The sequence below is a fragment of the Oncorhynchus tshawytscha genome, linkage group LG05 (genome assembly GCF_018296145.1).
Source record: "Oncorhynchus tshawytscha isolate Ot180627B linkage group LG05, Otsh_v2.0, whole genome shotgun sequence".
Classification (NCBI taxonomy): Eukaryota; Metazoa; Chordata; class Actinopteri; order Salmoniformes; family Salmonidae; genus Oncorhynchus; species Oncorhynchus tshawytscha.
The window spans coordinates 49,011,660-49,038,472 of NC_056433.1; the positions used below are offsets into that span (position 1 = coordinate 49,011,660).

General features: G+C 43.4%; 1 protein-coding gene and 1 long non-coding RNA gene across 2 annotated transcripts; both read right to left on the reverse strand.

Moving 5' to 3' along the window:
- Positions 1 to 2,097: 2,097 nt before the first annotated feature.
- Positions 2,098 to 26,415, reverse strand: LOC112250728. The gene is made up of 3 exons (XR_002953566.1): positions 25,237 to 26,415; positions 24,777 to 25,037; positions 2,098 to 2,317 (listed from the first exon to the last, which is right to left on the reverse strand). It is a non-coding gene; the product is annotated as an uncharacterized LOC112250728 (long non-coding RNA).
- arrdc2 (arrestin domain containing 2) lies at positions 16,698 to 20,844 on the reverse strand. Its single transcript, XM_024421116.2, has 7 exons — positions 20,355 to 20,844; positions 19,652 to 19,721; positions 19,234 to 19,484; positions 18,870 to 19,126; positions 18,531 to 18,693; positions 18,249 to 18,403; positions 16,698 to 18,142 (listed from the first exon to the last, which is right to left on the reverse strand). Exons 1-7 carry the CDS (start codon positions 20,626 to 20,628, stop codon positions 18,089 to 18,091), a joined length of 1,224 nt encoding a protein of 407 aa, XP_024276884.1. The 5' UTR covers positions 20,629 to 20,844; the 3' UTR covers positions 16,698 to 18,088.
- Positions 26,416 to 26,813: the final 398 nt, after the last annotated feature.

Below are 26,813 nucleotides of genomic sequence, written 5' to 3' on the forward strand. Positions count from 1 at the left end.
CCCTTCCAAAAGGTCCAGCAGTAGCTCCTCATGCCTCCTAATGTTGGCTCCCTGCAGGGAGACAGCGTGGCAGAGCTGGTCTAAGTCTGTTGGGTCTGTCATGGCCAATTCGTACTATAAGAGCACAGGGCGAGACCCAGATGTAGACACGGGAGGCAGATAGTTCGAGTCTCTGATATTTATTATAATCCAAGGGGCAAGCAAGAGAATGGCCATGGACAGGCAAAATATCATAACAAGGTCAAAGTCCAGGAGATACAGAGTGGCAGGCAGGCTCGATGTCAGGGCAGACAGTATGGTCAGGCAGGCGGGTTCAGAGTCATGGCAGGCAAGGGTCAAAACTGGGAGGACTAGCAAAAACAGAGAAAAGGGGAGGAAGAAAACAAAAAAAAACAGGCGCACGGAATAACACGCTAGTTGACTTGACAAAACAAGCCGAACTGGCAACAGACAAGTAGGGAACACAGGAATAAGTACTCAGGGACTAATGAGGAAAACAGGTGACACCTGGAGGTGGGTGGAAACAATCACAAAGACAGGTGAAACAGATCAGGGTGTGACAAGTTTGTTCGTCTCAATTGTCAGTAAAAAAACACATTTGTTTAAGCAAGTCAGCCATATCAGCTTTGTTTTTTAAAAAGGCAGTAAATGAGGCTGAATTAACTGTTTCGCTGCCAGACAAGGCTCCGCTGATAGTCAGGTGTAGCGGTGGTAAGGATTCACTCCATGGTGCTGAAAAGAAAGCTCTGCTGTTAGGACAGCTTTATGTAGACCCCAACAGTTTGCGTGCACAGTTTGTCACCGTTATAGTGCAATTTATGTATTGTTTAGTGTTGCGTAGTGGCTTTGCTTGCATGCATTAAAAAAAATTGGGAGGGTTTGCCCCAACAAGATTTAAAAGCTAAAATCGCCACTGTGGCATAATAATACCATATAGTAATAGAACTCAGAGAGATATAACACCACACCCCACAAAAAAAACAAGACATAGTCTAGATAAGCCTTAAAACCTTGGTTCATAGTCAAATTAAACCAATTTGAATGCCAAGACGCTTTTGATGTTTTGATGATTCAATTGTAAATTAACATCAGTTTACATAAATGGCCTAAAGTAGTCTCCACTGATATAACTGGTTGAGTGTGCAGGTCTAACATCTGTTGGAATCCTGAGACCCTTCCCTGGTGAAAGCTACACCTCCCACTGCCCAGAGATGGTGGAATCGCTTATTCAGAGGCCGGGCATTAAACAAGGCTCCTGTTGCACAGGAGAGCAGTCACAGCCAGCCAGAGGGATCAGATTATACCTGGTTCCAGTCCGACACAATAGTGAGAGAACAATTAAGCTGTTCATGTCATTAGTATGTTTATTCACTGACACAAAACTGTGTATTATAGTAGCTCTGATCATTCAATATATTTGCTTGAATGGATATTCTCTACTGATCATTCGTCAGGCCTATATTTGCTTGGGTGGAAGCCAGCTTGCTTGACCCCACAGATATTTATGATGTGAATTTGCTTAATTGGATGTCATTGGTTTTATTCTATTTATGGTGGACCAATGTGAACATGCAGCAACTGAGAACAAATGTCAAAGGATGTATTGAAAGCCGCAGGGCTACTTTTGAATTGCCTGTAAATCTCATTATTATTCCCTTCACTTACATTTCAACGACATAACATTTCAGCATATGTTATGGTACAGTACACAATAGGATAAGAATCACGAGTATGTGTTGGCGTTGTGGACTGGGTTTCATCTGGCTTGTTTTCATGGAACATGGTGTTCCTTTTCCCTGGAAGCATGTCCATTGAGCAATACATTTAAGTCAAAACTAACTTGTCTCATCAGCTTACCCGCCATTGTTTTCATTTTCCAGCGTGAGAAAACTATGTGCTAATCTTACTTTCATCCGAAGAAAATACATTCCTCTCTGCACTCCTTTCATGTGTTCGTCACATTATGTATTGAGCTTTGCAGTTCCCCTCTAGACCTCGTGTGCGGCGGAAAATAATCTTGGAGGAAAATACAATTTAATCTGCCTTTGAAATACAGTATATGGCTAAAATACTTTGAAGCATTGACACATTGACATTGACTGATATATTTCATTATTGAAAGAAGCATTGCAAAATCATCTTACAATAGCTGATACATTATGTAGTATGTAATATTATATAGTAGGCTAAAATGGTGCAATTTGGTGCAGATGACCTGCACCTATATTCTTCAGCTTCTGTTAGAAATTAGAATTCATCATCTGACATCATCATTCTGTTTGGAGGCTGTTTGTGGACCTTTCAGTGTCATGTAGAGCTGTGAACAAAGAGAACTGTAGTCACAGAAAACAATGGAAGACAGACAGCAAGGGCAATAAACAACAAGCCTAATATGAGCCAACGCGCTGACATCTGTTGGGGGAGAGATGACCCCCTCAAAATACGCCAAGGGAAGAGAGCAAATATTGGCATGAACAAGGGTCCTAAAGGTGGTCCTGAATGTTGTTTTGCTGTACCCCCAGAGAATATTCAGTTCAAAGAGTTGTGCACAGAACACCACAGCACTGCCGCTATAATGAACTGCTTTGGACTCGCCCTCCTCTGAAGTTACATTGATATCCATGAAGCCCTTTGGGGGCACCCGGGGGAGTCAACAAAACACACACACTCCACGCATCTCGTCCCTGGACATCACGCCGCCTTTGCTGAACAAAACCCGAGTGGTACCGGGGTGTCATACGGTGTGCTATCAGGGAGCTACTTAAAACATGTCTCTGGCAGGGTTGGGCACAATTCAGAATTTTGGAATTGACTCCTATTCCACTCAGTCATAGAAAAGGAGAGTTTCATTGAATCTGATACCAGATACTGAAGAATGTATCACTTTTCTCTGGAAACAATGTTCATGTACTCTTTTAACCTTAGTGCTTAGAATAGCCAATTATATTTCCTCCAATCATTTCATTTGTTTGGCTTCTTTTTGAAGGCCTCAACTTTAGGCTTAAACTAATGCATTCTTGGAAATGTAGCATTTCCGCCATATTGAACAAAAGTTAAGTGGTTAATAACTTAGAATATTCACATACAGGTTTTGTTTTCCTTGATCATCAATTTTAAGAGTTTGTCCTGAAAAACAATTGTTTCAACAATATTTCATATGCATCTTCATAACAACATTGTAACGGTCGTCGTATGAAGGAGATGACCAAAACGCAGCGGGGTAAGTGTTCATCTTGATGTTTAATACAAATAGTGAACACTGAAACAAAAACAATAAAACGACAAACGAACAGTCCTGAACGGGGAAATAAAACACAGAACAGAAAATAAACACCCACAAAACACAGGTGGAAAAAGGCTACCTAAGTATGATTCTCAATCAGAGACAACTAATGACACCTGCCTCTGATTGAGAACCATACCAGGCCAAACTCAAAACACAACATAGAAAAACGAACATAGACAACCCACCCAACTCACGCCCTGACCATACAAAAACAAAGTCATAACAAAAGAACTAAGGTCAGAACGTGACAAACATGTTCAATGTTTTATGTTTATATTTGTATAGACTACACCTGAATGGAAGTATTACGTCTCAGGCTAATACCCAGATGCAGACACAGGAGGCGGATAGTACAAGTCTCAGAGTTTATTATAGTACAAGGGGCAGGCAAAAGTTAAGTCAAAGCAGGCAAAGAGTCGTAATCCAAATCAGAGTCAGGAAACCGTGGGCCGTGAGACAGGGGTTTAGTTCTAGATACATGGAAAGTGGGATGTATGTGGAGGGTGCGTGGCAACAGAAGGCGGACAGCAGAGGGGCTAAGAACCTTAGAGATGGGGAATGGGGCCAAGAAAACGGGGGGGAAAGTCCAGGACTAACATCCGGTTGGTCTTGGGGTCCGATGGTGTAGTAGCGGGGCTGTACAGACATGAGCGTGCATTAGGCTTCACATTCTTGGACCCCAGGCTGTAGGAGATAGTGAAATGGAAATGAGTGAATTACAGGGCCCATCTCGCCGGCCTGGAGTTGAGGTGCTTTGCAATGCGGAGAAATTCCAGGTTCTTATGGTCCATCCACACCAAGAATGAATGTTCCGCCCCTTCTAACCAATGCCACCACTCCTCCAACACCATCTTAACAGTGAGTAATTCTTGATTTCCTACATCATAGTTCCTCTCAGTGGAGGTTAAGATGATGGGGAAGGAAGGCGCAGGGATGCAGCTTCTGGTCCTGGGCGGAACGCTGGGACAGGACAGCCCCCACTCTGACGTCTGAGGCATCAACCTCCACCATGATCTGACAGGAACGGACGGATGGATTAAGATATGAATGTAGTGATTTGCTGCTTGAGGTCTGAGAATGCCCAGTCAGCTGCTGGAGACCATATGAATGGAACCTTGGGAGAGGTGAGTGCAGAGAGTGGGGAAACAAGGTTCCTGTAGTCAAAACAACGGTAGAAATGAGCAGTGGAGACACTGGAGGACCTGTCGGACATGGAGGACGTGCTCTTGAGCTGACCGGGAATAGATGAGGATGTCGTCCAGGTAGTCAAACACAAATCGGTTCAACATGTCACGTAGCACATCATTGACCAGGGCCTGGAACACTGTAGGAGCATGGTCAGTCCGAACGGCATCACCAGGTACTCATAGCGCCCGCTAGCAATGTTAAAGGCTGACTTCCACCTGTCACCTTCCCGTATCCAAACCAGATGGTAAGCGTTCCGAAGGTCCAACTTGGAGAAGATGACCGCTCTCTAGAGTTGAGGTCCATGGGCAACTCCCGGGCTGTGAGCTCGCCTTTAATCACCTCCGATTATCCGTGACGGAACGTGTCAGACAGGGCTGACGGGTTCCAGGCACTCTCAGTCGCCAACTAAAATAAAATACATTGTATAGTCTGCCACACTATGGGAGTCTTGACGTAGTTTGAACAGCTTATGAGCAGCCTCTCTCCCGGATAACGGAGAATCGAACATTTCACGTACCTCTGCCACAAACTCCTCCAGATTGAGGAAAACGTTGGACTGTTGCTGCCACACCGCCGTAGCCCAGGCAAGTGCCCTCCTATCAAATACGCTATCTACGAGTGGTCCGAGGGGGGAAAAAAAGGCTGCGGCTCGAAGATGAGGGAGCACTGGGAGAGAAACGCCCGGCTGGTTCCAGAATCTCCTGTGGAATGCTCCGGAGGAGTTAAGCGAGGTTCTCAGGACACTGGAGTAGACTGGGAAGAAGCGCCGCTGGTGGGGGGCCCACGCCAAAAATGTATGAAATGATGACAATTTTTTTTTGCTGATGACAATAATGACAATAAAACATTTACTGAAAGATCACATTTACGTTAGTATTCAGACCCTTTACAGTGATTACAGCCTCGAGTCTTCTTGGGTATGACGCAACAAGCTTGGCACACCTGCATTTGGGGACTTTCTCCCATTCTTCTCTGCAGATCCTCTCAAGCGCTGTCAGATAGGATGGGGAGTGTCCCTGTACAGCTATTTTCAGGTATCTCCAGAGATGTTCAATCGGGATCAAGTTCGGGCTCTGGCCTGGCCACACAAGAACATTCAGAGACTTGTTCCGAAGCCACTCTTGCATTGTCTTGGCTGTGTGCTTTGGGTCGCTGTCCTGTTAAAAGGTGAAACTTCGCCCCAGTCTGAGGTCCTGAGCGCTCTGGATCAGGTTTTCATTAAGGATCTCTCTGTTTTTTGCTCCGTTCATCATTCCCTAAATTCTGACTAGTCTCACAGTCCCTGCTGCTGATAAACATCCCCACAGCATGATGCTCCAAGAAAGCTGTCATGTAACTTTTACTGAGTGGCTTCCGTCTGTCCACTCTACCATAAAGGCCTGATTGGTGGAGTGTTGCAGAGATGGTTGTCCTTCTGAAAGGTTATCCCATCTCCACAGAGGAACACTGAAGCTCTGTCAGAGTGACCATCGGGTTCTTGGTTACCTCCCTGACCATGGCCCTTCTCCCCCGATTGCTCAGTTTGTCCGGGCTGTTCTTGGTGGTTCCAAACGTCTTCCATTTCAGAATGATGGAGGCCACTGTGTTATTGGAGACCTTCAATGTAGCAGAAATGTGCCTCGACACAATTCTGTCTCGGAGCTCTACGGAGCTCAATTCTTTTGACCTCAAGTCTTGGTTTTTGCTCTGACAACTGTGAGACCTTAAATAGACAGGTGGGTCAACCCTCACAAGGCTGCCGGCCCAGACTGCATCCCTAGCCGCATCCTCAGAGCATGCACAGACCAGTGTTTTCGGACATATTCAATCTTTCCCTATCCCAGTCAGCTGTCCCCACATGCTTCAAGATGGCCACCATTGTTCCTGTACCCAAAAAATAAAAGGTAACTGAACTAAATAACTATCTCCGCACAGCATTCACTTCTGTCATCATGAAGTGCTTTGAGAGACTAGTCAAGGGTCATATCACCTCTACCTTACCTGACACCCTAGACCCACTTCAATTTGCTTGCCGCCCCAATAGATCCACAGACGATGCAATTGCCATTGCACCGCACACTTCCCATCTGGGCAAGAGGAATACCTATGTAAGAATGTTGTTCATTGACTATAGCTCAGCGTTCAACACCATAGCACCTTCCAAGCTCATCATTAATTCTGAGGCCCTGGGTCTGAACCCTGCCTTGTGCAACTGGGTCCTGGACTTCCTGACGGGTTGCCCCAGGTGGTGAAGGTAGGAAACAACACCTCCATCATCAACACTGGGGCCCCACAAGGGTGTGTGCACAGCCCCATTCTGTACTCCCCGTTCACCCATGATTGCATGGCCACGCACGCCTCCAACTCAATCATCAAGTTTGCAGACGACACAACGGCAGTTGGCCTAATTACCAACAATGACGAGACAGCCTACAGGGGGGAAATGAGGGCCATGGGAGTGTGGTGCCATAAAAATAACCTCTCACTCAATGTCAACAAAACAAAGGAGCTGATCATGGACTTCAGGAAACAGCAGAGGGAGCACCCCCCTATCCAAATTGACGGGAGTGGAGTGGAGAAGATGGAAAGCTTCAAGTTCCTCGGCGTACAGATCAATGACAAACTGAAATGGTCCAGCCACACAGACAGTGTGGTAAACAAGGCGCAACGGCGCCTCTTCAACCTCAGGACGCTGAAGAAATTTGGCTTGGCACCTAAAACCCTCAGAAATGTTTACAGATGCACAATTGAGAGCATCCTGTCGGGCTGTATCGCCACCTGGTACTGCAACTGCACCCCCCGCAACCGCAGAGCTCTCCAGAGGGTGGTCTGCCCAACGCATCACTGGGGGCAAACTACCTGCCCTCCAGGATACCTACAGCACCCAATATCACAGGAAGGCCAAAAAGATCATCAAGGACAACAATCACCTGAGCCACTGCCTGTTCACCACACTATCATCCAGAAGGCGGGGTCAGTACAGGTGCATCAAAGCTGGGACAGAGAAACTGAAAACAGCTTTTATCTCAAGGTCATTAGACTTAAATAGCCATCAATAGAACATTAGAGGCTACCGGCCTATATACTTGAAGTCATTGCCCACTTTATTAATGGAAAACTAATCACTTTAATAATATTTAAATATGTTGTATTCCTCATCTCATATGTATACACTGTATTCTATTCTATTCTACTGTATCTTAGTCTATGCTGCTCTGACATTGCTCGTCCAAATATTTATATATTCTTAATACCATTCCATTACTTAGATGTGTGTGTATTGTTGTGAAACTGTTAGATATTTCTTGTAAGATATTACTGCACTGTTGGAGCTAGAACCACAAGCATGTCGCTCCACCCACAATAGCATCTGCTGAAAAAGTGTATGTGACCAATAAAATGTGATTGATTTGATTTGTGTGCCTTTCCAAATCTTGTTGTAGAAAAATCTCGAGGATGATCAATGAAAAAAGGATGCACCTGAGCTCAATTTTGTGTCTCATAGTAAAGGGTCTGAATACTAACGTAAATAAGGTATTTCAGTTGTTTATTAATAATAAATGTACAAAAACAATTGAAAACCTGTTGCCACTTTGTCATTATGTGGTATTGTGTGTAGATTGATGAGGGGGAAAAATATTTAATACATTTTAGAATACGGCTGTAACATAACAAAATGTGGAAAATGTCAAGGGGTCTGAATACTTTCTGAATGCACTGCATATTAAGGACATTCAGAAAATGAAAAGCTTGATATTTTGATATTGTCAGTTCCCTATTTTGAGTCTATAGTCCAATTGAAAGTCCTTCAACAGTCTTTTCTCTTTGTTACAATACTGAATAAGTCTCCATTACTGCCTTATGTAAGTCTAATGAAGACAGCTAGTCTGCTATGTACGGTGCATTCGGAAAGTATTCAGACCCCTTGACTTTTTCCACATTTTGTTACGTTACAGCCTTATTCTAAAATGTATTACATTTTTAGTTTTTTAGCAAATTTATAAAAAAAATGTAAACTGAAATATCACATTTACACAAGTATTCAGACCCTTTACTCAGTACTTTGTTGAAGCACATTTGCCAGCCTTGAGGCTCCTTGAGTATGACCCTTCTGTCTCTGAGCTCTATGTACAATTCCTTCAACCTTGAGGCTTGGTTTTTGCTCTGACATGCACTGTCAACTGTGGGACCTTATATAGACAGGTGTGTGTTTTTCCAAATCATGTCCAATCAATTGGATTTACCACAGGTGGATTCCAATCAAGTTGTAGAAAAATCTTGAGGATGATCAATGAAAAAAGGATGCACCTCAGCTCAATTTCGAGTCTCATATCAAAGGGTCTGAATACTTATGTAAATAAGATATCTTTTTAATTTTTAGTACATTTGCAAAAATGTCTAAAATAAAATATTTTATCCATTTTAGAATAAGGCTGTAACATGACAAAATATGGAAAAAGTGAAATGGTCTGAATATTTTCCGAATGCACTGTATGTCATCCTGTGTGTGTTTACAATTGAGAACATAATTTGCTACAAAATACAGGCTTTGCATGTCTGCTGGACTGCCCCAGTGCCCTTTAAATATAAAAGTCATTCATTCTCCTTGCTGTCCCCAGTCCACCTGGCCATGCTGCTGTTCCAGTTTCAACTGACCTGAGCCCTAGGACCATGCCCCAGGACTACCTGACATGATGACTCCTTGCTGTCCCCAGTCCACCTGGCCATGCTGCTGCTCCAGTTTCAACTTCCACCTGACTGTGCTGCTGCTCCAGTTTCAACTGTTCTGCCTTATTATTATTCGACCATGCTGGTCATTTATGAACATCTTGGCCATGTTCTGTTATAATCTCCACCCGGCACAGCCAGAAGAGGACTGGCCACCCCACATAGCCTGGTTCCTCTCTAGGTTTCTTCCTAGGTTTTGGCCTTTCTAGGGAGTTTTTCCTAGCCACCGTGCTTCTACACCTGCATTGCTTGCTGTTTGGGGTTTTAGGCTGGGTTTCTGTACAGCACTTTGAGATATCAGCTGATGTACTATTGGGCTATATAAATAAATTTGATTTGATTTGATTCTTTGTATTCAGTAGGCTACATATTGCTCTCTTGCATACAACGCAAACGTTGAGATGCACACAAACACACAGACACACAAAGCAGATACAGATACTCCGTATTGGAAAGGAATGTAAAGCTCTCTTGCTCGAGACAAAACATTTCGCGACCGTGGACATTTCTATCTGCACACAAATTGCCTGACATTCCCAACGAGGTACAACGAAAACAACAATGGCGATGCTATGTCTTCCAATGCCACTGTCGAACTTCCAGAGACAAATGTTTTGCAACCTGGCAGTCTACAATTCTGAGATGTTGTTGTAATCGCCTGGATGCCAGCCAACGTGGAATATGATAGGTTAAATATACAAAGCAGGGAAAGCAACTTCCTCCCGGCAACCTTGACAACCTTGCCTGGTGACATCTCCTCTCATGTGTACGTGCCACTCTGCTACGTTTCCTGATTGGCCCTGTTGGCTTCCTGTCTCTCGTGTAGAGCAGATAAAGACAGAGGGCAGGGAAAGTAATAACACTTTGTTACTTCATTTTGACGCTACAGTGTACCAACACAATGCTACATTAGATGCCTGAAAGGTGTTTATTTGGACCAAAACCTTGACCATAAGGTTGAGTTTGTTTGTCTGTCTGTGTCTGCCATGCATAATCAGCCAAGACGTTGGGCTTGTTGGCTAGTAGTTTACAATATCCCTGGCAGTTAATACATGGAATCCACATGATAATTAAAGCAATACACACACACTCATACAGAATGCTGACAAGGCCGCCACACATGACTAGCAACAGTTGAGAAAACACACTCGGACAGACACAATAGAAAACCCCAGGACAGTGACAAGAAGAAAAGTCTGTCTTTACAGTAAGACTCCTGCTGTACATTCCCCTCTTCCTCTTCGTTCTGCTAAACACTCATTGCAGATCCCATTATGTGAGGATGAGCTGACATGAAGACACACAAGGCAGTCCAGTGTGCTGCCGATGTTCCCGAATCCCAGGCTCTATTCCTAATTGCTCCATGAGGAATTTGTCAAACAGCAGACCACAGCATCATTCCAATGGGAGAATCCCCCTTCTCTTCTCTTGACACACTGGGCAGACAGACACCAAGTAAGAGGAGTCAATGCCCTGTTTGTTGATGATACAGTTGAAGTCGGACGTTTACATACACCTTAGTCATGTACATTTAAACTCAGTTTTTCACAATTCTTGACATTTAATCCTCGTAAAAATGCCCTGTCTTAGGTCAGTTAGGATCACCACTTCAGTTTAAGAATGTGAAATGTCTGAATAATAGTAGAGAGAATGATTTATTTTAGCTTTTATTTCTTTCATCACATTCCCAGTGGTTCAGAAGTTCACATACACTCAATTAGTATTTGGTAGCATTGGATTTAAATTGTTTAACTTGGGTCAAACCTTTCAGGTAGCCTTCCACAAGCTTCCCACAATAAGTTTGGTGAATTTTGGTCCATTCCTACAGACAGAGCTGGTGTAACTGAGTCAGATTTTGTAGGCCTCCGTGCTCACACACGCTTTTTCCGTTCTGCCCACACATTTTCTATAGGATTGAGGTCGGGGCTTTGTGATGACTTTGTTGTCCTTATCCATTTTGCCACAACTTTGGAAGTATGCTTGGGGTCACTGCCCATTTGGAAGACCCATTTGCGACCAAGCTTTAACTTCCTGATTGATGTCTTGAGATGCTTCAATATATCTACATAATTGTCCTTTCTCATGATGCCATCTATTTTGTGAAGTGCACCAGTCCCTCCTGCAGCAAAGCACCCCCACAACATGATGCTGCCACCCCCGTGCTTCATGGTTGGGATGGTGTTCTTCGGCTTGCAAGCATCCCCCTTTTTCCTCCAAACATAACAATGGTCATTATGGCCAAACATTTATATTTTGTTTCATCAGGCCAGAGGACATTTCTCCAAAAAGTACAATCTTTGTCCCCATGTGCAGTTGCAAACCATAGTCTGGCTTTTTATGGCAGTTTTGAAGCAGTGGCTTCTTCCATGCTGAGCGGCCTTTCAGGTTATGTCGATATAGGACTCGTTTTACTGTAGATATAGATACTTTTGTACCCGTTTCATCCAGCATATTCACAAGGTCCTTTGCTGTTGTTCTAAGATTGATTTGCACTTTTCGCACCAAGGTACGTTCATCTCTAGGAGACAGAAAGCGTCTCCTTCCTGAGCGGTATGACGGATGCCCGGTCCCATGATGTTTATACTTGCGTACTGTTGTTTGTACAGGTGAACGTGGTACCTTCTGGCGTTTGGAAATTGCTCCCCAAGGATGAACCAGACTGGAGGTCTACAATTTCTTTTTCTGAGGTCTTGGCTGATTTCTTTTGATTTTCCCATGATGTCAAGCAAGAGGCACTGAGTTTGAAGGTAGGCCTTGAAATACATCCACATGTACACCTCCAATTGACTCAAATGATGTCAATTAGCCAATCAGAAGCTTCTAAAGCCATGACATAATTTTCTGGAATTTTCCAAGCTGTTTAAAAGCACAGTCATCTTAGTGTATGTAAACTTCTGACCCACTGTAATTGTGATACAGTGAATTATAAGTGAAAGAATCTGTCTGTAAACAATTGTTGGAAAAAATTACTTGTGTCATGCACAAAGTAGATGTCCTAATCGACTTGCCACAACTATAGTTTGTTAACAAGAAATTTGTGGAGTGGTTGAAACAAGTTTTAATGACTCCAAACTAAGTGTATGTAAACTTCCGACTTCAACTGTATGTCAAATCAAATCAAATCAAATTTTATTTGTCACATACACATGGTTAGCAGATGTTAATGCGAGTGTAGCGAAATGCTTGTGCTTCTAGTTCCGACAATGCAGTAATAACGAACAAGTAATCTAACTAACAATTCCCAAAAAACTACTGTCTTATACACAGTCTAAGGGGATAAGGAATATGTACATAAGGATATATGAATGAGTGATGGTACAGAGCAACATAGGCAAGATACAGTAGATGATATCGAGTGCAGTATATACATATGAGATGAGTATGTAAACCAAGTGGCATAGTTAAAGTGGCTAGTGATACATGTATTACATAAGGATGCAGTCGATGATATAGAGTACAGTATCTACGTATGCATATGAGATGAATAATGTAGGGTAAGTAACATTATATAAGGTAGCATTGTTTAAAGTGGCTAGTGATATATTTACATCATTTCCCATCAATTCCCATTATTAAAGTGGCTGGAGTAGAGTCAGTGTCATTGACAGTGTGTTGGCAGTAGCCACTCAATGTTAGTGGTGGCTGTTTAACAGTCTGATGGCCTTGAGATAGAAGCTGTTTTTCAGTCTCTCGGTCCCAGCTTTGATGCACCTGTACTGACCTCGCCTTCTGGATGACAGCGGGGTGAACAGGCAGTGGCTCGGGTGGTTGATGTCCTTGATGATCTTTATGGCCTTCCTGTAGCATCGGGTGGTGTAGGTGTCCTGGAGGGCAGGTAGTTTGCCCCCGGTGATGCGTTGTGCAGACCTCACTACCCTCTGGAGAGCCTTATGGTTGAGGGCGGTGCAGTTGCCATACCAGGCGGTGATACAGCCCGCCAGGATGCTCTCGATTGTGCATCTGTAGAAGTTTGTGAGTGCTTTTGGTGACAAGCCAAATTTCTTCAGCCTCCTGAGGTTGAAGAGGCGCTGCTGCGCCTTCCTCACGATGCTGTCTGTGTGAGTGGACCAATTCAGTTTGTCTGTGATGTGTATGCCGAGGAACTTAAAACTTGCTACCCTCTCCACTACTGTTCCATCGATGTGGATGGGGGTGTTCCCTCTGCTGTTTCCTGAAGTCCACAATCATCTCCTTAGTTTTGTTGACGTTGAGTGTGAGGTTATTTTCCTGACACCACACTCCGAGGGCCCTCACCTCCTCCCTGTAGGCCGTCTCGTCGTTGTTGGTAATCAAGCCTACCACTGTTGTGTCGTCCGCAAACTTGATGATTGAGTTGGAGGCGTGCATGGCCACGCAGTCGTGGGTGAACAGGGAGTACAGGAGAGGGCTCAGAACGCACCCTTGTGGGGCCCCAGTGTTGAGGATCAGCGGGGAGGAGATGTTGTTGCCTACCCTCACCACCTGGGGGCGGCCCGTCAGGAAGTCCAGAACCCAGTTGCACAGGGCGGGGTCGAGGCCCAGGGTCTCGAGCTTGATGACGAGCTTGGAGGGTACTATGGTGTTGAATGCCGAGCTGTAGTCGATGAACAGCATTCTCACATAGGTATTCCTCTTGTCCAGATGGGTTAGGGCAGTGTGCAGTGTGGTTGAGATTGCATCATCTGTGGACCTATTTGGGCGGTAAGCAAATTGGAGTGGGTCAAGGGTGTCAGGTAGGGTGGAGGTGATATGGTCCTTGACTAGTCTCTCAAAGCACTTCATGATGACGGATGTGAGTGCTACGGGCGGTAGTCGTTTAGCTCAGTTACCTTAGCTTTCTTGGGAACAGGAACAATGGTGGCCCTCTTGAAGCATGTGGGAACAGCAGACTGGTATAGGGATTGATTGAATATGTCCGTAAACACACCGGCCAGCTGGTCTGCGCATGCTCTGAGGGCGCGGCTGGGGGCCGTCTGGGCCTGCAGCCTTGCGAGGGTTAACACGTTTAAATGTCTTACTCACTTCGGCTGCAGTGAAGGAGAGACCGCATGTTTTCGTTGCAGGCCGTGTCAGTGGCACTGTATTGTCCTCAAAGCGGGCAAAAAGTGATTTAGTCTGCCTGGGAGCAAGACATCCTGGTCCGTGACTGGGCTGGGTTTCTTCCTGTAGTCCGTGATTGACTGTAGACCCTGCCACATGCCTCTTGTGTCTGAGCCGTTGAATTGAGATTCTACTTTGTCTCTGTACTGGCGCTTAGCTTGTTTGATAGCCTTGCGGAGGAAATAGCTGCACTGTTTGTATTCAGTCATGTTACCAGACACCTTGCCCTGATTAAAAGCAGTGGTTCGTGCCTTCAGTTTCACACGAATGCTGCCATCAATCCAAGGTTTCTGGTTAGGGAATGTTTTAATCGTTGCTATGGGAACGACATCTTCAACGCACGTTCTAATGAACCCGAATCAGCGTACTCGTCAATGTTGTTGTCTGACGCAATACGAAACATCTCCCAGTCCACGTGATGGAAGCAGTCTTGGAGTGTGGAGTCAGCTTGGTCGGACCAGCGTTGGACAGACCTCAGCTGGGAGCTTCTTGTTTTAGTTTCTGTCTGTAGGCAGGGATCAACAAAATGGAGTCGTGGTCAGCTTTTCCGAAAGGGGGGCGGGGCAGGGCCTTATATGCGTGCGGAAGTTAGAGTAACAATGATCCAGGGTCTTTCCACCCCTGGTTGCGCAATCGATATGCTGATAAAATTTAGGGAGTCTTGTTTTCAGATTAGCCTTGTTAAAATCCCCAGCTACAATGAATGCAGCCTCCGGATAAATCGTTTCCAGTTTGCAGAGAGTTAAATAAAGTTCGTTCAGAGCCATCGATGTGTCTGCTTGGGGGGGGATATATACGGCTGTGATTATAATCGAAGAGAATTCTCTTGGTAGATAATGCGGTCTACATTTGATTGTGAGGAATTCTAAATCGGGTGAACAGAAGGATTTGAGTTCCTGTATGTTTCTGTCATCACACCATGTCACGTTAGTCATAAGGCATACGCCCCCGCCCCTCTTCTTACCAGAAAGATGTTCGTTTCTGTCTGCGCGATGCGTGGAGAAACCCGCTGGCTGCACCGCTTCGGATAGCGTCTCTCCGGTTAGCCATGTTTCCGTGAAGCAGAGAACGTTGCAGTCGCTGATGTCCCTCTGGAATGCTACCCTTGCTCGGATTTCATCAACCTTGTTGTCAAGAGACTGAACATTGGCGAGAAGAACGCTAGGGAGTGGTGCACGGTGTGCCCGTCTCCGGAGTCTGACCAGAAGACCGCTTCGTTTCCCTCTTTTTCTGAGTCGTTTTTTTGGGTCGCTGCATATAATCCACTCCGTTACACTGGTTGTAAGGCAGAACACAGGATCCGCATCGAGAAAAACATATTCTTGGTCGTACTGATGGTGAGTTGACGCTGATCTTATATTCAGTAGTTCTTCTCGGCTGTATGTAATGAAACCTAAGATGACCTGGGGTACTAGTGTAAGAAATAACACGTAAAAAAAACAAAAAACTGCATAGTTTCCTAGGAACGCGAAGCGAGGCGGCCATATCCGCCTATTGCAATTTGTCAAGACAACATATATCAAATGTTTTGCCTTGCGTGCCAAGCCACCAACTCACCACCAGCACCACAGCCAAGGCCTGTCCCAATAGGTTTGGTGAGAGATGGAAACGTCTATCTTGGTCAGGTTTTGAAACTGTTTTTTTATGAATTTGTTATCCTTGATGGCCTGTGTAATTAATAACACCATCTTAGTATTCTGTTTCCTCTTTCACTGCAGATTGCAGGCCTACTAGGTCACATATTTGGGTTTGGTTACATAAACCAGTCACAGATGGAGTTTTGATAAGACAAAAAATGACAAGAAATCAAGTCAGAAACTCTGTAGCAGGCCACTGCTATCCTTTCATCCTGTTCTTGTATGTATTAAACAATTGTAAGACCCCAACATCTGCCAAATGCTGCAGGAATAGCCGGAATAGCAAAATTATGTAACTGTACAATGTAAAAATATACACCCACTACCACTTCACAATTATTGTTTTCATGGCCTGCTGCCTCTGAGTAAGAGAAGTGTTCTTCAGATGAACCATGACCGCAGTGTTGCCTCAGCTCACATTAAAACTGCTGTACATGATGTTCCAAAAAAAGAAAGATTGTAGCAGGGGAAAAAAATAAAAAAAATAATGAGGTTTCAGGTTACATGAACCTAAGTTTGGTCAAAGAAATTCAATTCCCATTATGGTTGAAATGTGTGGATGTTAAACGCGACTGGATTACTTTTCACCAGAATTCCCCTGCCCAGTCATGTTTCTTAGCATGCCAACGAGTAGCTGTTGAAAAGGAAGCTTTAATATTCTCTTCTTTGAGATGGCACTCAATCATCTATTCGAGGAGATCAAGGTGTATTGAACCTCTAGTCAAATCTAACCAATGAAACTTTCTGGGAAATAGAATGAGGTAAATTAAGAAATGAATTAATTGACAGAAAACACAAAAATCTGTCAGTGTTTTTATTAGAAACAAGAATTACAAAAACTTTGGCAAGTTCTGTGAATCAACAATGGCAGTTGTATAAAATACATTCCGTTTAAGGTGTGTGCTGCACTGAGCATGACACCAAAGCTGCATTGCTGACCTGAAGCTACCTTTCTCTCCAATATTTGGAAATGAGGTAAAAGTCCTCAGTAATTTCTTGGAATGTTCTTTAGTACACTTCAAAGTGACATCCTCAACGTAAGGCTTAATGTAACACTGAACAAATATTCTGCAGACATGTATAAACTGTTCAGAAACATCAAGGCACAGGCATCTGGGTTGAGACAAACGCACAAACCACACGGCTCAGACATTTCCTCTTTAGCTGCTTCTAAAACAAATCATTTGAGCCTGAAGCAGCTTCAAAACAGACTCACACGTTTCTTCCTCTTATCATTGTTGTGAACGGTCATAATAAATCAGTACTCGTCTCTATTTGAGAAGACACTATGCATAGGTTTGTGCTAAAGAACTAGCTTGTACGCAACCCCAATTCCTCTTGAATTCATCCACATACAAAGAAATTCACTTAGTTTCTTCATCCAGTACTGTTATATTAACATTCAGAATACGTTGAACAGCGCCATACAGAGGATAGCTGCTGCATCAGAATCGTTCAGTTCATTTGCAGATACTGCAGGCTTTCCCTTTTGCATAGCATTACCTGTGTACATCGGCTTAATATCTAAACCTGCTGACTCAACTCCTCTTCACCAAACCATGACTTCTCAGAAAAAGTGCTTACTTGAATCTCATTTACTTGACTATCAGTAGAAAGTCATGGGAACATCATGATTGAGTCATAATACATAACGCAGGTCGACATCTAGGCTATATGTTACAAGGCAAAGGGGAGTTGGGTATTACAGATGCTTCAACATTAAACCAGCTGATTATTTCTTCATTTCACATAGCATTCTTTAAGGCTTAGGTATCATCTGCAACTCCAACTCTCCCCCTTACAAAAATCAAGTGATTCTCCCCCAATATTTCCCCAAATTCAGTAAAAAACACAAAACATTTATTGTGTGGGAATCATTGATTGGCAGGAGGGGCTCTGTTTCCTCATCCAGAGCCAAAATCACTTGAGGACAGGAACCATGAGACAAGTTATTTCCTTTCCTTGCTCAACATAACATGTCCATCTTTCTTTTTTTTAAAAGGGCTTCCTCCACAACCAGGTCCTGTCGTCTCCATCTCCTCTTCCACCTTCTCAGCGGTACTCTTAGTCCCTACCAACAACAGAAGCCACATCTTGGGACTGGGTAGCCAGTTTCGGATAGTAATCCAGGAGAAGACAAATCACTTTGCGTAATTAAGTTGGGTCATCGCGTGACGCTCAAGTGGTTGGTTCAACACGTCATGCAGCGACGTCTCATGTTGAGGGGCTGAGGGTTTGGGTCGACCTGCAGGCGCAAAACACAAGGGTATACATTTAAATAAGGCACATTGGGTCATGAAGTGTAGAGAGTTCAGTTAAATCACAGAGTATTCTAAGTGGTGCTAGCTCACCTCGCAGTACACCGGAGGGGGTCGGAAGCGGAACTCCTGGACAAAGGCCCTAAGTGGGTGCTCCATGATCCCACTGAGGTCCTCCTCAGGACGGTGGGCCATAGTGTTCTGCTCAGCCTCCTCATCAGTCACCACAGAGCTGTAGTCAGGAGGAGCTGTTTGGGGGAGAGAAAGAGGGGACAGATGAGTAAACCATTTTGCCTAAGGTTGGAGATTTTCAGGGGGTTTGGCATTTAGCTTTGGGGAACATGTTATGTCTTGTTTACAATGAGACACACTTACGCTCAGGCTGCTCAGGGATGGCCATGCGGAGCCATTCCAGGTTGACACTGTACTGGCTGCTGACGCTAGAGGTGCGGCTGCCGAAAGGATGCAGGGGGATGGTGCCCATCACCAGCGGCAGCTCTAGGCACAACTTAGAGGTCCCAGGAACATCCACACATACCTAAGTGGTGGAGCGGGGAGAAAGCTTTTAGAACTACAGTAACATGGACTCTTCAGTAGGGGTAAAACCACTAACCTCTAATTAGCTTTTCATTATCAATAAGACATACACTCAACAAGGAACACCTAATAAACGTGAATGAAGTGCTTTCCATTCTGTCTAGGGAGTGAACTCACCCTGAGCATGTATTCCACTTTGATGATGCGGCACTGCAGGATGGAGGGCCCGACTGGTGGGATCTTGATGGCGCGGCCATGCCAGGTCTCCCTGCGCTGGGCCCCCACCACGTCGCCACTAAGCGTGGCCACCACAGCCTGCTTCTGCTTCATGGTGCCCCGGGCGAGGAACGTCTGCGTCTGTGTGATGTAGGCCTTGGGCACCACAGAGCGTGAGGTGGCATTGTCAAACTCAGCAAAGACCGGAATCACCTCACCTGGAAGTTGGAGAATAGAGGCTGTGACATTATATTTGGTTCAGTTAAAAACAGTTATAACTATTTGTTAAGTTCAGGCCACTAGGGTTAAAGGATATGGTTCTTACCTGGTGTGTAACCTTTACGGTCAATCTTGGCAGTTATCGACACCTGTCCAAAGTTGTGGTACCAAACCCGTGCCATCTTGTCTTTGCTGCCAGCTTGGGGGGCCAATAAGGCCGGTGTGTTGATGTCAATGGGCTCAATGACTGTGAACTCCTTCTTGAGCTTCCTCACTGTAGCCCAGGGCCTATGCAGCTTCACCTTCACCCAGTAGCGGACGCTGCCATGCTTGCCTTCGAAAGATGTTACCAGTGTCCTGTTGGAGTAAAACACATCAATTGATTAGACCTTTGTTGTTCTTTAATAAGATGTGATGTTTATCATAGGCCCAAATCAAATGCAATCAACATTTGCAATCAACACAGTGCATTACTGTATGCTAATACTGAACCGAAACCATTCATTCCAGAAAGGGATACTCACTCGTCAGGCAACTGGAAACTAAATGGAAATTCATGTCTTCCAGCAGGGATGAGGATGAGCTCGGCATTATCTGAAAATTAATAAAAACAAGCATTAATGTTGTGACAACTTCTGATACATTCATTGATTACTGAAAGAGGGCCTTTTGCTTTCCAATGCTATGTACTACCTAAAATAAATATTGGATAAGTCACTGAGTTCAATTTCTCATTACAATGAACTGCAACTGAAGTTACTCTTTTCTCATCAAACAAGAGCACCATATTTATCCGATATTAAAAACGTTAGGTGGTACATATCACGTCTTTCTCTATACTACTTGCAAAGGGAGGTTCCTTCTCACTGTCATGAGAACAGATTTTTGTCAAACCTGGTGCTCTTGAACGGGTATTTGCAGGCCCTTGATTTGTGGGTTATTTTGTTAAAGTTTATTATTTATGGAAGCACTGAGTCCCCTTTTAGAGTTATTACTTTTAGAGTGAATCTAACTTGCATTGACAACACATGGACTTATTTTTTAAATGACAGAATAATTCAAAGTTAATAAATAACAAAATCATGAGAGAAACCCCCCACAAAACGCAGTAGTGTACAATAACATACTTTTATCTTGATTGAAATTTGCTCGAGATGGTTTGTCCGGAGAGTAGCATAACATGGAGCACGATTGCTTACATTCACCGAGAAAGAGTGAATGACTAACCTGCTTGCAAAAGCACTTCTCTTCGGTTGAGATATTCCACTTCGTCGCTGTAGTTTTGAGTATAAGCAGTACTAGACCCAGCCGAACGAGACTCGGTCCAATACACTTTAGCAAAACCTTCGGCGTGCAACTTCAACGACTCCACTTTACATTCCCCTGCAAGGTCCAAAACAACTTTTCCAGACACCACGTCCCCACTGCTGAAAACTGGAGGAGAGTCGATTTCTGGAGAGTCAAAGACGATGTCAAACTTTTTCAATTTGCCGAAAATCATCTTGAGGCGTGTTAATTCCAAAGGGATTACTTTTGCTAAAATGTTCTTGCGCTCTTGTTCAAGTTGTCAAAAAGCGTAGAGCGTTTCAGTTGTCTCTCTGGCTTGTCGCTACACAAAACTGATGCAGCAGAGACGGCCACAGCTCCTTTTTGCACAATGTGAAAGGGGGCGGGATCTCCGAATATATTACATAAGGTGCCATGCATAGACTGTAGCAGGCTAATAAACATCTTCCCTGGGCGTGGAGTGCTCAGAGCGAACAGAGAAAACAGTGCCTGGTGATTGATGGTTACAGGTTCTTAGACAAAAACAGACTTAACTGAGCATGCCTGGAGACAGCAAAGATCCTCCCATTTAGTTTCACATTGTACATTGTCACATTGTACTATTGTGCAAAGGTATTTATATTCGCTTTAGCTCGGGTCCATTTTTAACATCCTGTACATGCGGTCTATGCATTAGTCCAAGAAACCGAACATGCACAGTTTGCAAAATTGATTTTGTTAGAGAGCAAACATGATGATGATTTGAAACGTCTCTAAAGCCCTGTATGAACGATCATGAAAGCGTTTTTTTTTACTATTAGGCTACCACTTCAAGAAAAAGCAATAATGATAAAGGGAATGCGCATAAACATGAAAGTGCATTTGCTTGCAATACAAATACATCTATCATATCTTACAGAACATTTAGTTCCAGGCCCTCTAGATTGCAAAATCACGGGTGAAAAGTTGTCCCCCAAAAAAACAAAGTTGTTTACTTATTTGTTTCCTGAAAGTATGTGAGGGTTATATACTGCCTCCTGTGGTGTGAACGACACATGCAACAGCTGGGCTTTGTCATGGAATACAGACGAGTACCAGTACTGTGCAACTTTATGATATCAACCGCCTCCTGGTGGCTATATGACAACTTTAAAAAGTGTGTAATCAACTTCAGTGAGCTCTGACCTGAGACTTCCTGTAATTGCTGGGCCGATGAGATAAAAGCCATGTATGCTTGCATGCCTGCATGAAGTATGATTTTGGACTTATACACCCACGTTGTATCAAATAATGAATGGTATGCAGACTCATCACACTAACAAAGTTAATACCATGTACATATGTGTTCAGAACAGATGTTATTCAAAACAAAGACCTATCTTGGTAGAGTGCCAAATTATGTATAGAAGGCTATAGCTATGTTTTCCGGGGGTCTGGCTTAAGGCACACAAACAGCAGGACTTTAGCCAGAGTGTATTCACACAAAGAATACATGAAAAACACAGTCTAGTTTATTGCAATGGACATGGACGGCATCATTACACATTTATCAGACGACCAAAGACAGCTGCAGTATCAGTATCAACATGACATGTCTCAAAACCAAATCAACCAAACTAATGTCATGAAGGGGAGTAAAACTATTCTGTAATTCTATCTGACCATGTGAAGAAGGCTACGTTCATATGACATATGAAATGAGATAAGAGGTCCACAGAATATGTTTGCTCACATTGCTTTTATAATGAAATAGGACTGCACTTCATAAACTATTTCCCAACTGACTTACCGCGATTAAAGATTCATTTGACAAATGTCTGCACCCTGAAGTCCCAGCCATTTAGCAATTATTAGTCAGACTCGAGGCAGATAACAAAGGACTGTTGGGGTGTAATTTCAACAACTTCCTGTAGAGGATGTTAATCTAGCTGCCTCCACATGTTTTTCCCTTGTTACCTGAGAGACAAGATGCAGCATTTTTTTAAACCCCCCACACCTTTTCAGGCCAGCAGTCGTCTTCGGCCTCTGCCTCTTCTTGGGCTTCTGCACTCACTCTTTCTTTCACTTTAGTTTATACATTCCAAAACCACTATTTACAGTTTAACAGTCATAATGAAAGAGAAAGTGTCAAAAACCCCAAGAGCGAGACTCAGAAAGTAAATAGCCATGCTCCTTTTCTGATTAAGCCTACAATAATCCAAACAAGTCTCCAATCAAACCAAAATGTAGACATTTACTTTGGCTCTGTGAAGGAAAATATGAAGTTCTGTCAGATACCTGACTTGATTAAATCAAAATACGTCAAAGTTGATCAGTATGATCAGCACTCGACTTGGGCAGGAGTTCATCGGAGTTCAATACCCAATACCCGGCACCTCAAATTTTCACTGCTTTAGTTCCTGCACCTTATAGAATATGATCTCAAAAGTACTGTGTTCCTGCACCTAAATATAAATAGTACTGGCACACAAAATGAGTACTGCCACCTATTTTAGTCCAAGTCAAGCACTGAGTATGACATGTAAATTGTGTTTTGAACACCATCCAATAAATAATTTCCTGTTATTCTTTGGGAAATGTATCATAATTAGCCTATCCACATATAAAAACTGGTCAACACTTTTATATTAAGCTGCCCCTCTGCTATACTAACTTTATGTAACCATGAAATTACTCAGCTGTACATGGTAGTTAATGTGTTATAACATTAGCTAAATCCACTTTAATTTTACCTTGAGGTTAGAGAAGGCGGCCTGTCAAGAGGTCAGCAACATGTACAGTACCAGTCAAAAGAATGGACACACCTACTCATTGCAGGGTTTTTCTTTAATTGTACTCATTTCTACATTGTAGAATAATAGTGAAGACATCAAACCTAAGAGACCTGGTCAGAGACCTGGCCATGTGGTGCCAGGATAACAACCTCTCCCTCAACATGATCAAGGCAAAGGAGATGATTGAGGACTACAGGAAAAGGAGGACCGAGCACACTTCCATTCTCCTCGACAGGGCTGTAGTGGAGCAGGTTGAGAGCTTCAAGTTAAGGTGTCCACATCACCAACAACCTGGTGGTCCAAGCACACCAAGACAGTCGTAAACAGGGCACGACAATGCCTATTCCCCCCCAGGAGACTGAAAAGATTTGGCATGGGTCCTCAGATCCTCAAAAAGTTCTACAGCTGCACCATTGAGAGCATCCTGACTGGTTGCATCACTGCCTGGTATGGCAACTGCTCGGCCTCCGACCGCAAGACACTACAGAGGGTAGTGCGTACGACCCATTACATCACTGGGGCCAAGCTTCCTGCTATCCAGGACCTCTATACCAGGTGGTGTCAGAGGAAGGCCCTAAAAATTGTCAAAGACCCCAGCCACCCTAGTCATAGACTGTTCTCTCTGCTACCGCATGGCAAGCTGTACCGGAGTGCCAGGTCTAGGTCCAAAAGGCTTCTTAATAGCTTCTACCCCCAAGCCATAAGACTCCTGAACAGCTAATCAAAAAGCTGCCTCCCCCCCAACCCCTCTTTTACGCTGCTGCAAATCTCTGTTTATTATCTATGCATAGTCACTTTAACTCTACCTAACCTGTGACCCCGCACATTAACTCTGTACCGGTACCCCCTGTATATAGCCTCGCTGCTGTTATTTTTACTGCTGCTCTTTTAATTATTTGTTATTTTTATTTGTTATTTTATTTTTTACTTATCTATTTTTACTTAACACTTATTTTTCTTAAAACTGCATTGTTGGTTAAGGTCTTGTAAGTAAGCATTTCACTCACTGTAAGGTCTACACCTGTTGAATTCGGCGCATGTAAATACAATTTGATTTGATTGTCAAGGCAAGCCATGCATGACAGCTGACTTTCTAGTGAAACATTAACTCCACCAGTCCTGCATTTATTTACCTGCCAGTCTGATGGCCTAGATCCAATCCCTATAAGTATGTTGCTGCTACACGTGAGCTTCATTCACACACAACAGAATTGTACATATTAAGTTCATGCTGTCAACTATTTTCCAGTCTCTTGTTATTCTACAGTGCCTCTAAGAATGTCATCTTCGAATCGATTTGTGTTTAATGTTTTATAACCAAAAGTAGGGCCTGTGTCTTCAGTGCTTCCATATTTACTGTGTCCTACAGTAGGCTTGGTCAAATCCAAGGTGCACTACTTTTAGAGATGCATGATTTTACCAGGCAATTAATTAGTTCCATTCATGGGCTCAAAATGAGAATTTTATAATTGCATTAAAAGGAAATCAATAGATATTAATCATTTTGAACATATTAACATGGTTGACATATTTTTTTTAAATAATAAAAAAGAAAAAAATCTGTTGACAAATAGCCAGTGTGATTTTTCCAGAAATGCAGAAGAATTACCTCGGATGAGATGTTGTCTCTTCCTAAAGTAGGTGATCTTGGAGGTGTAGTCGTTGTAAACTGCATTCATGCCCACACTGTGATCCTCAAGCCAGTGGGCAGTGGCAACCCCTCTTCCAATGACCTTCATGGAGTGCACTTTCGTCTCCCTGTTGAGCTCTAAAATGACATGTCCTGACACTATCTCGCCGCTGGCATACACAGCATCGTCCGGGTCGTCCAACTCCAGTTTAAAACGTTTAAAGTGTCTTGAAAGTCATTCTTTGGAGGGAACATTTATGAATTATACCACAAGAAAATGTAGCCTGTGACACAAATACCTGATGGCGCCTTGTTGTTTGTGAAAAGAAAACATGAATTATGCATAAACACACGGACCTGCCTATACTCAATTTAACCATTTTGAATGACATATTTCACACCAGCAGACCAAAGTTCTGTCAAAGAACACAAACCAAACCTTCAAAAAATGGGATGGTGTATTTGAGTTCTTCACTGTAATATTTATATTGTTACAATGTTTCTACCACATAATTTCTATGCTCAAGTACGAATGGGTTTCTTTAACATACACAAATGAGAAAAAAGCACATGCGACTCTCGTGTATACGAGTGTGGCCAGAAAGCGACCACTGTTTTCAGTGCCTGAAAATTCATTGGTTTACGAGATGATTCGCTACAGAGATTACTGTCCCCTCCCTCCCGGCTACATAAGTGCACTAACTTCTGTGTCTAACGTTTTCATGACTTCTCAGACTTTTGGGTATGCATCGATAAGATATAATGCATAGGATGCGTAAGATATCAATGCATGGAATAAATCAAATACAATATATTTAATAGTTGCAGGTATATATTTATGAAAGTATGGTGTGAACATAGAATATTTCCCATATTCTATCGGATAGTAATTGTGCATTCACAAAAATGGTTAAATAAATCAGGGCTACCGGATTCACAATGCACAAAACACAGGATCAGAAAGCTTACTTTACACACACATAAACACCTCATTTCAATATTAGAGGTCAGTTATGGGTAACCACATGGATGCAAAGTGTTGTTAAACAAAGATTGAAATGAAATTGATGCTGAAATACTGATAGTCATAGACTTGAAGTTGGATACAAGGCCAGCTCCAGGCATACTCAGCGTCCGATTCACATCATAAATTACAACACGCAAAGCCATGCCCCTCGTTCAGGGGACACGTTCCGGTTTGTCCCATAGACCGGCATTCAAAGTTGGCTTCTTTCAGTGGTACTTTTGAAGCTGTCTGTCAAATAACGAGAACATGCCCAAAAGTTGTTGTGTAATGGGGTGTACCTCTAATAAGAGGAAAACCCCAGACCTCAGGGTTTTAGCTCTACCAAATCCAAAAACAGAGCCTCACAGAAGAGTACTGTGCTCTAGTCCAGGGTTTCCCAAACTCGGTTCGTCACACACACTACGTGTGTAGTAAACACTTCATTACAGGTAAGAAAATGCATTGTTGTTTACATTAGACAGGGTGTGTAGTTGTGTCTTCCGCTGTTGATTTGAATTTTTGTGTATAACAAAGAGCACTATTGTGAGGTTCTGTGTTATGCACTATAGCCCGTTACCATATCATATGTGATTGAATATTATCTGCTGTTGGCTTGTGTGGATGTATGTGTTATGCAACATGGCTGACTTGAGACATTGTTAACAGTTTCAGGGCCATGGGCCTTTCTCATGATGGAAAAATACAGAATGACATGAAGACAGGAAATGTGCAATGAGTTGGGGGAGGCACATTCAGAACGTAGTGTTGCGAGAAGAAACGGTCTTTTGTTAGATAACAGGAGCCAGGTGCCTGATAACTGTATATTCTATACAGCTACAACGACTGACCACTGAAGCGCTTAGGGGGCTGGGACCAGCCTCTGTGCCAACAATCAACGATAGGCTGGGTGTGTCTAAACCATGCCCAGTCTCTACTCTGACAGGCCGACTCGGAAGCAGGAACTACCTCTGTCAGAGTATATTTATAATATCTTTGTCAGGAAAAAGTCA

Excerpts from the sequence above, each read along its gene's own strand:
- arrdc2 (XM_024421116.2), bottom strand. The coding sequence starts at position 20,628 with ATGATTTTCGGCAAATTGAAAAAGTTTGACATCGTCTTTGACTCTCCA. Across the intron at positions 18,694-18,869 it reads AAGTGGAATACATGCTCAGG|GTATGTGTGGATGTTCCTGG; the intron begins GTGAGTTCACTC and ends TCCACCACTTAG. Across the intron at positions 18,143-18,248 it reads CCCCTCCGGTGTACTGCGAG|GTCGACCCAAACCCTCAGCC; the intron begins GTGAGCTAGCAC and ends TTGCGCCTGCAG.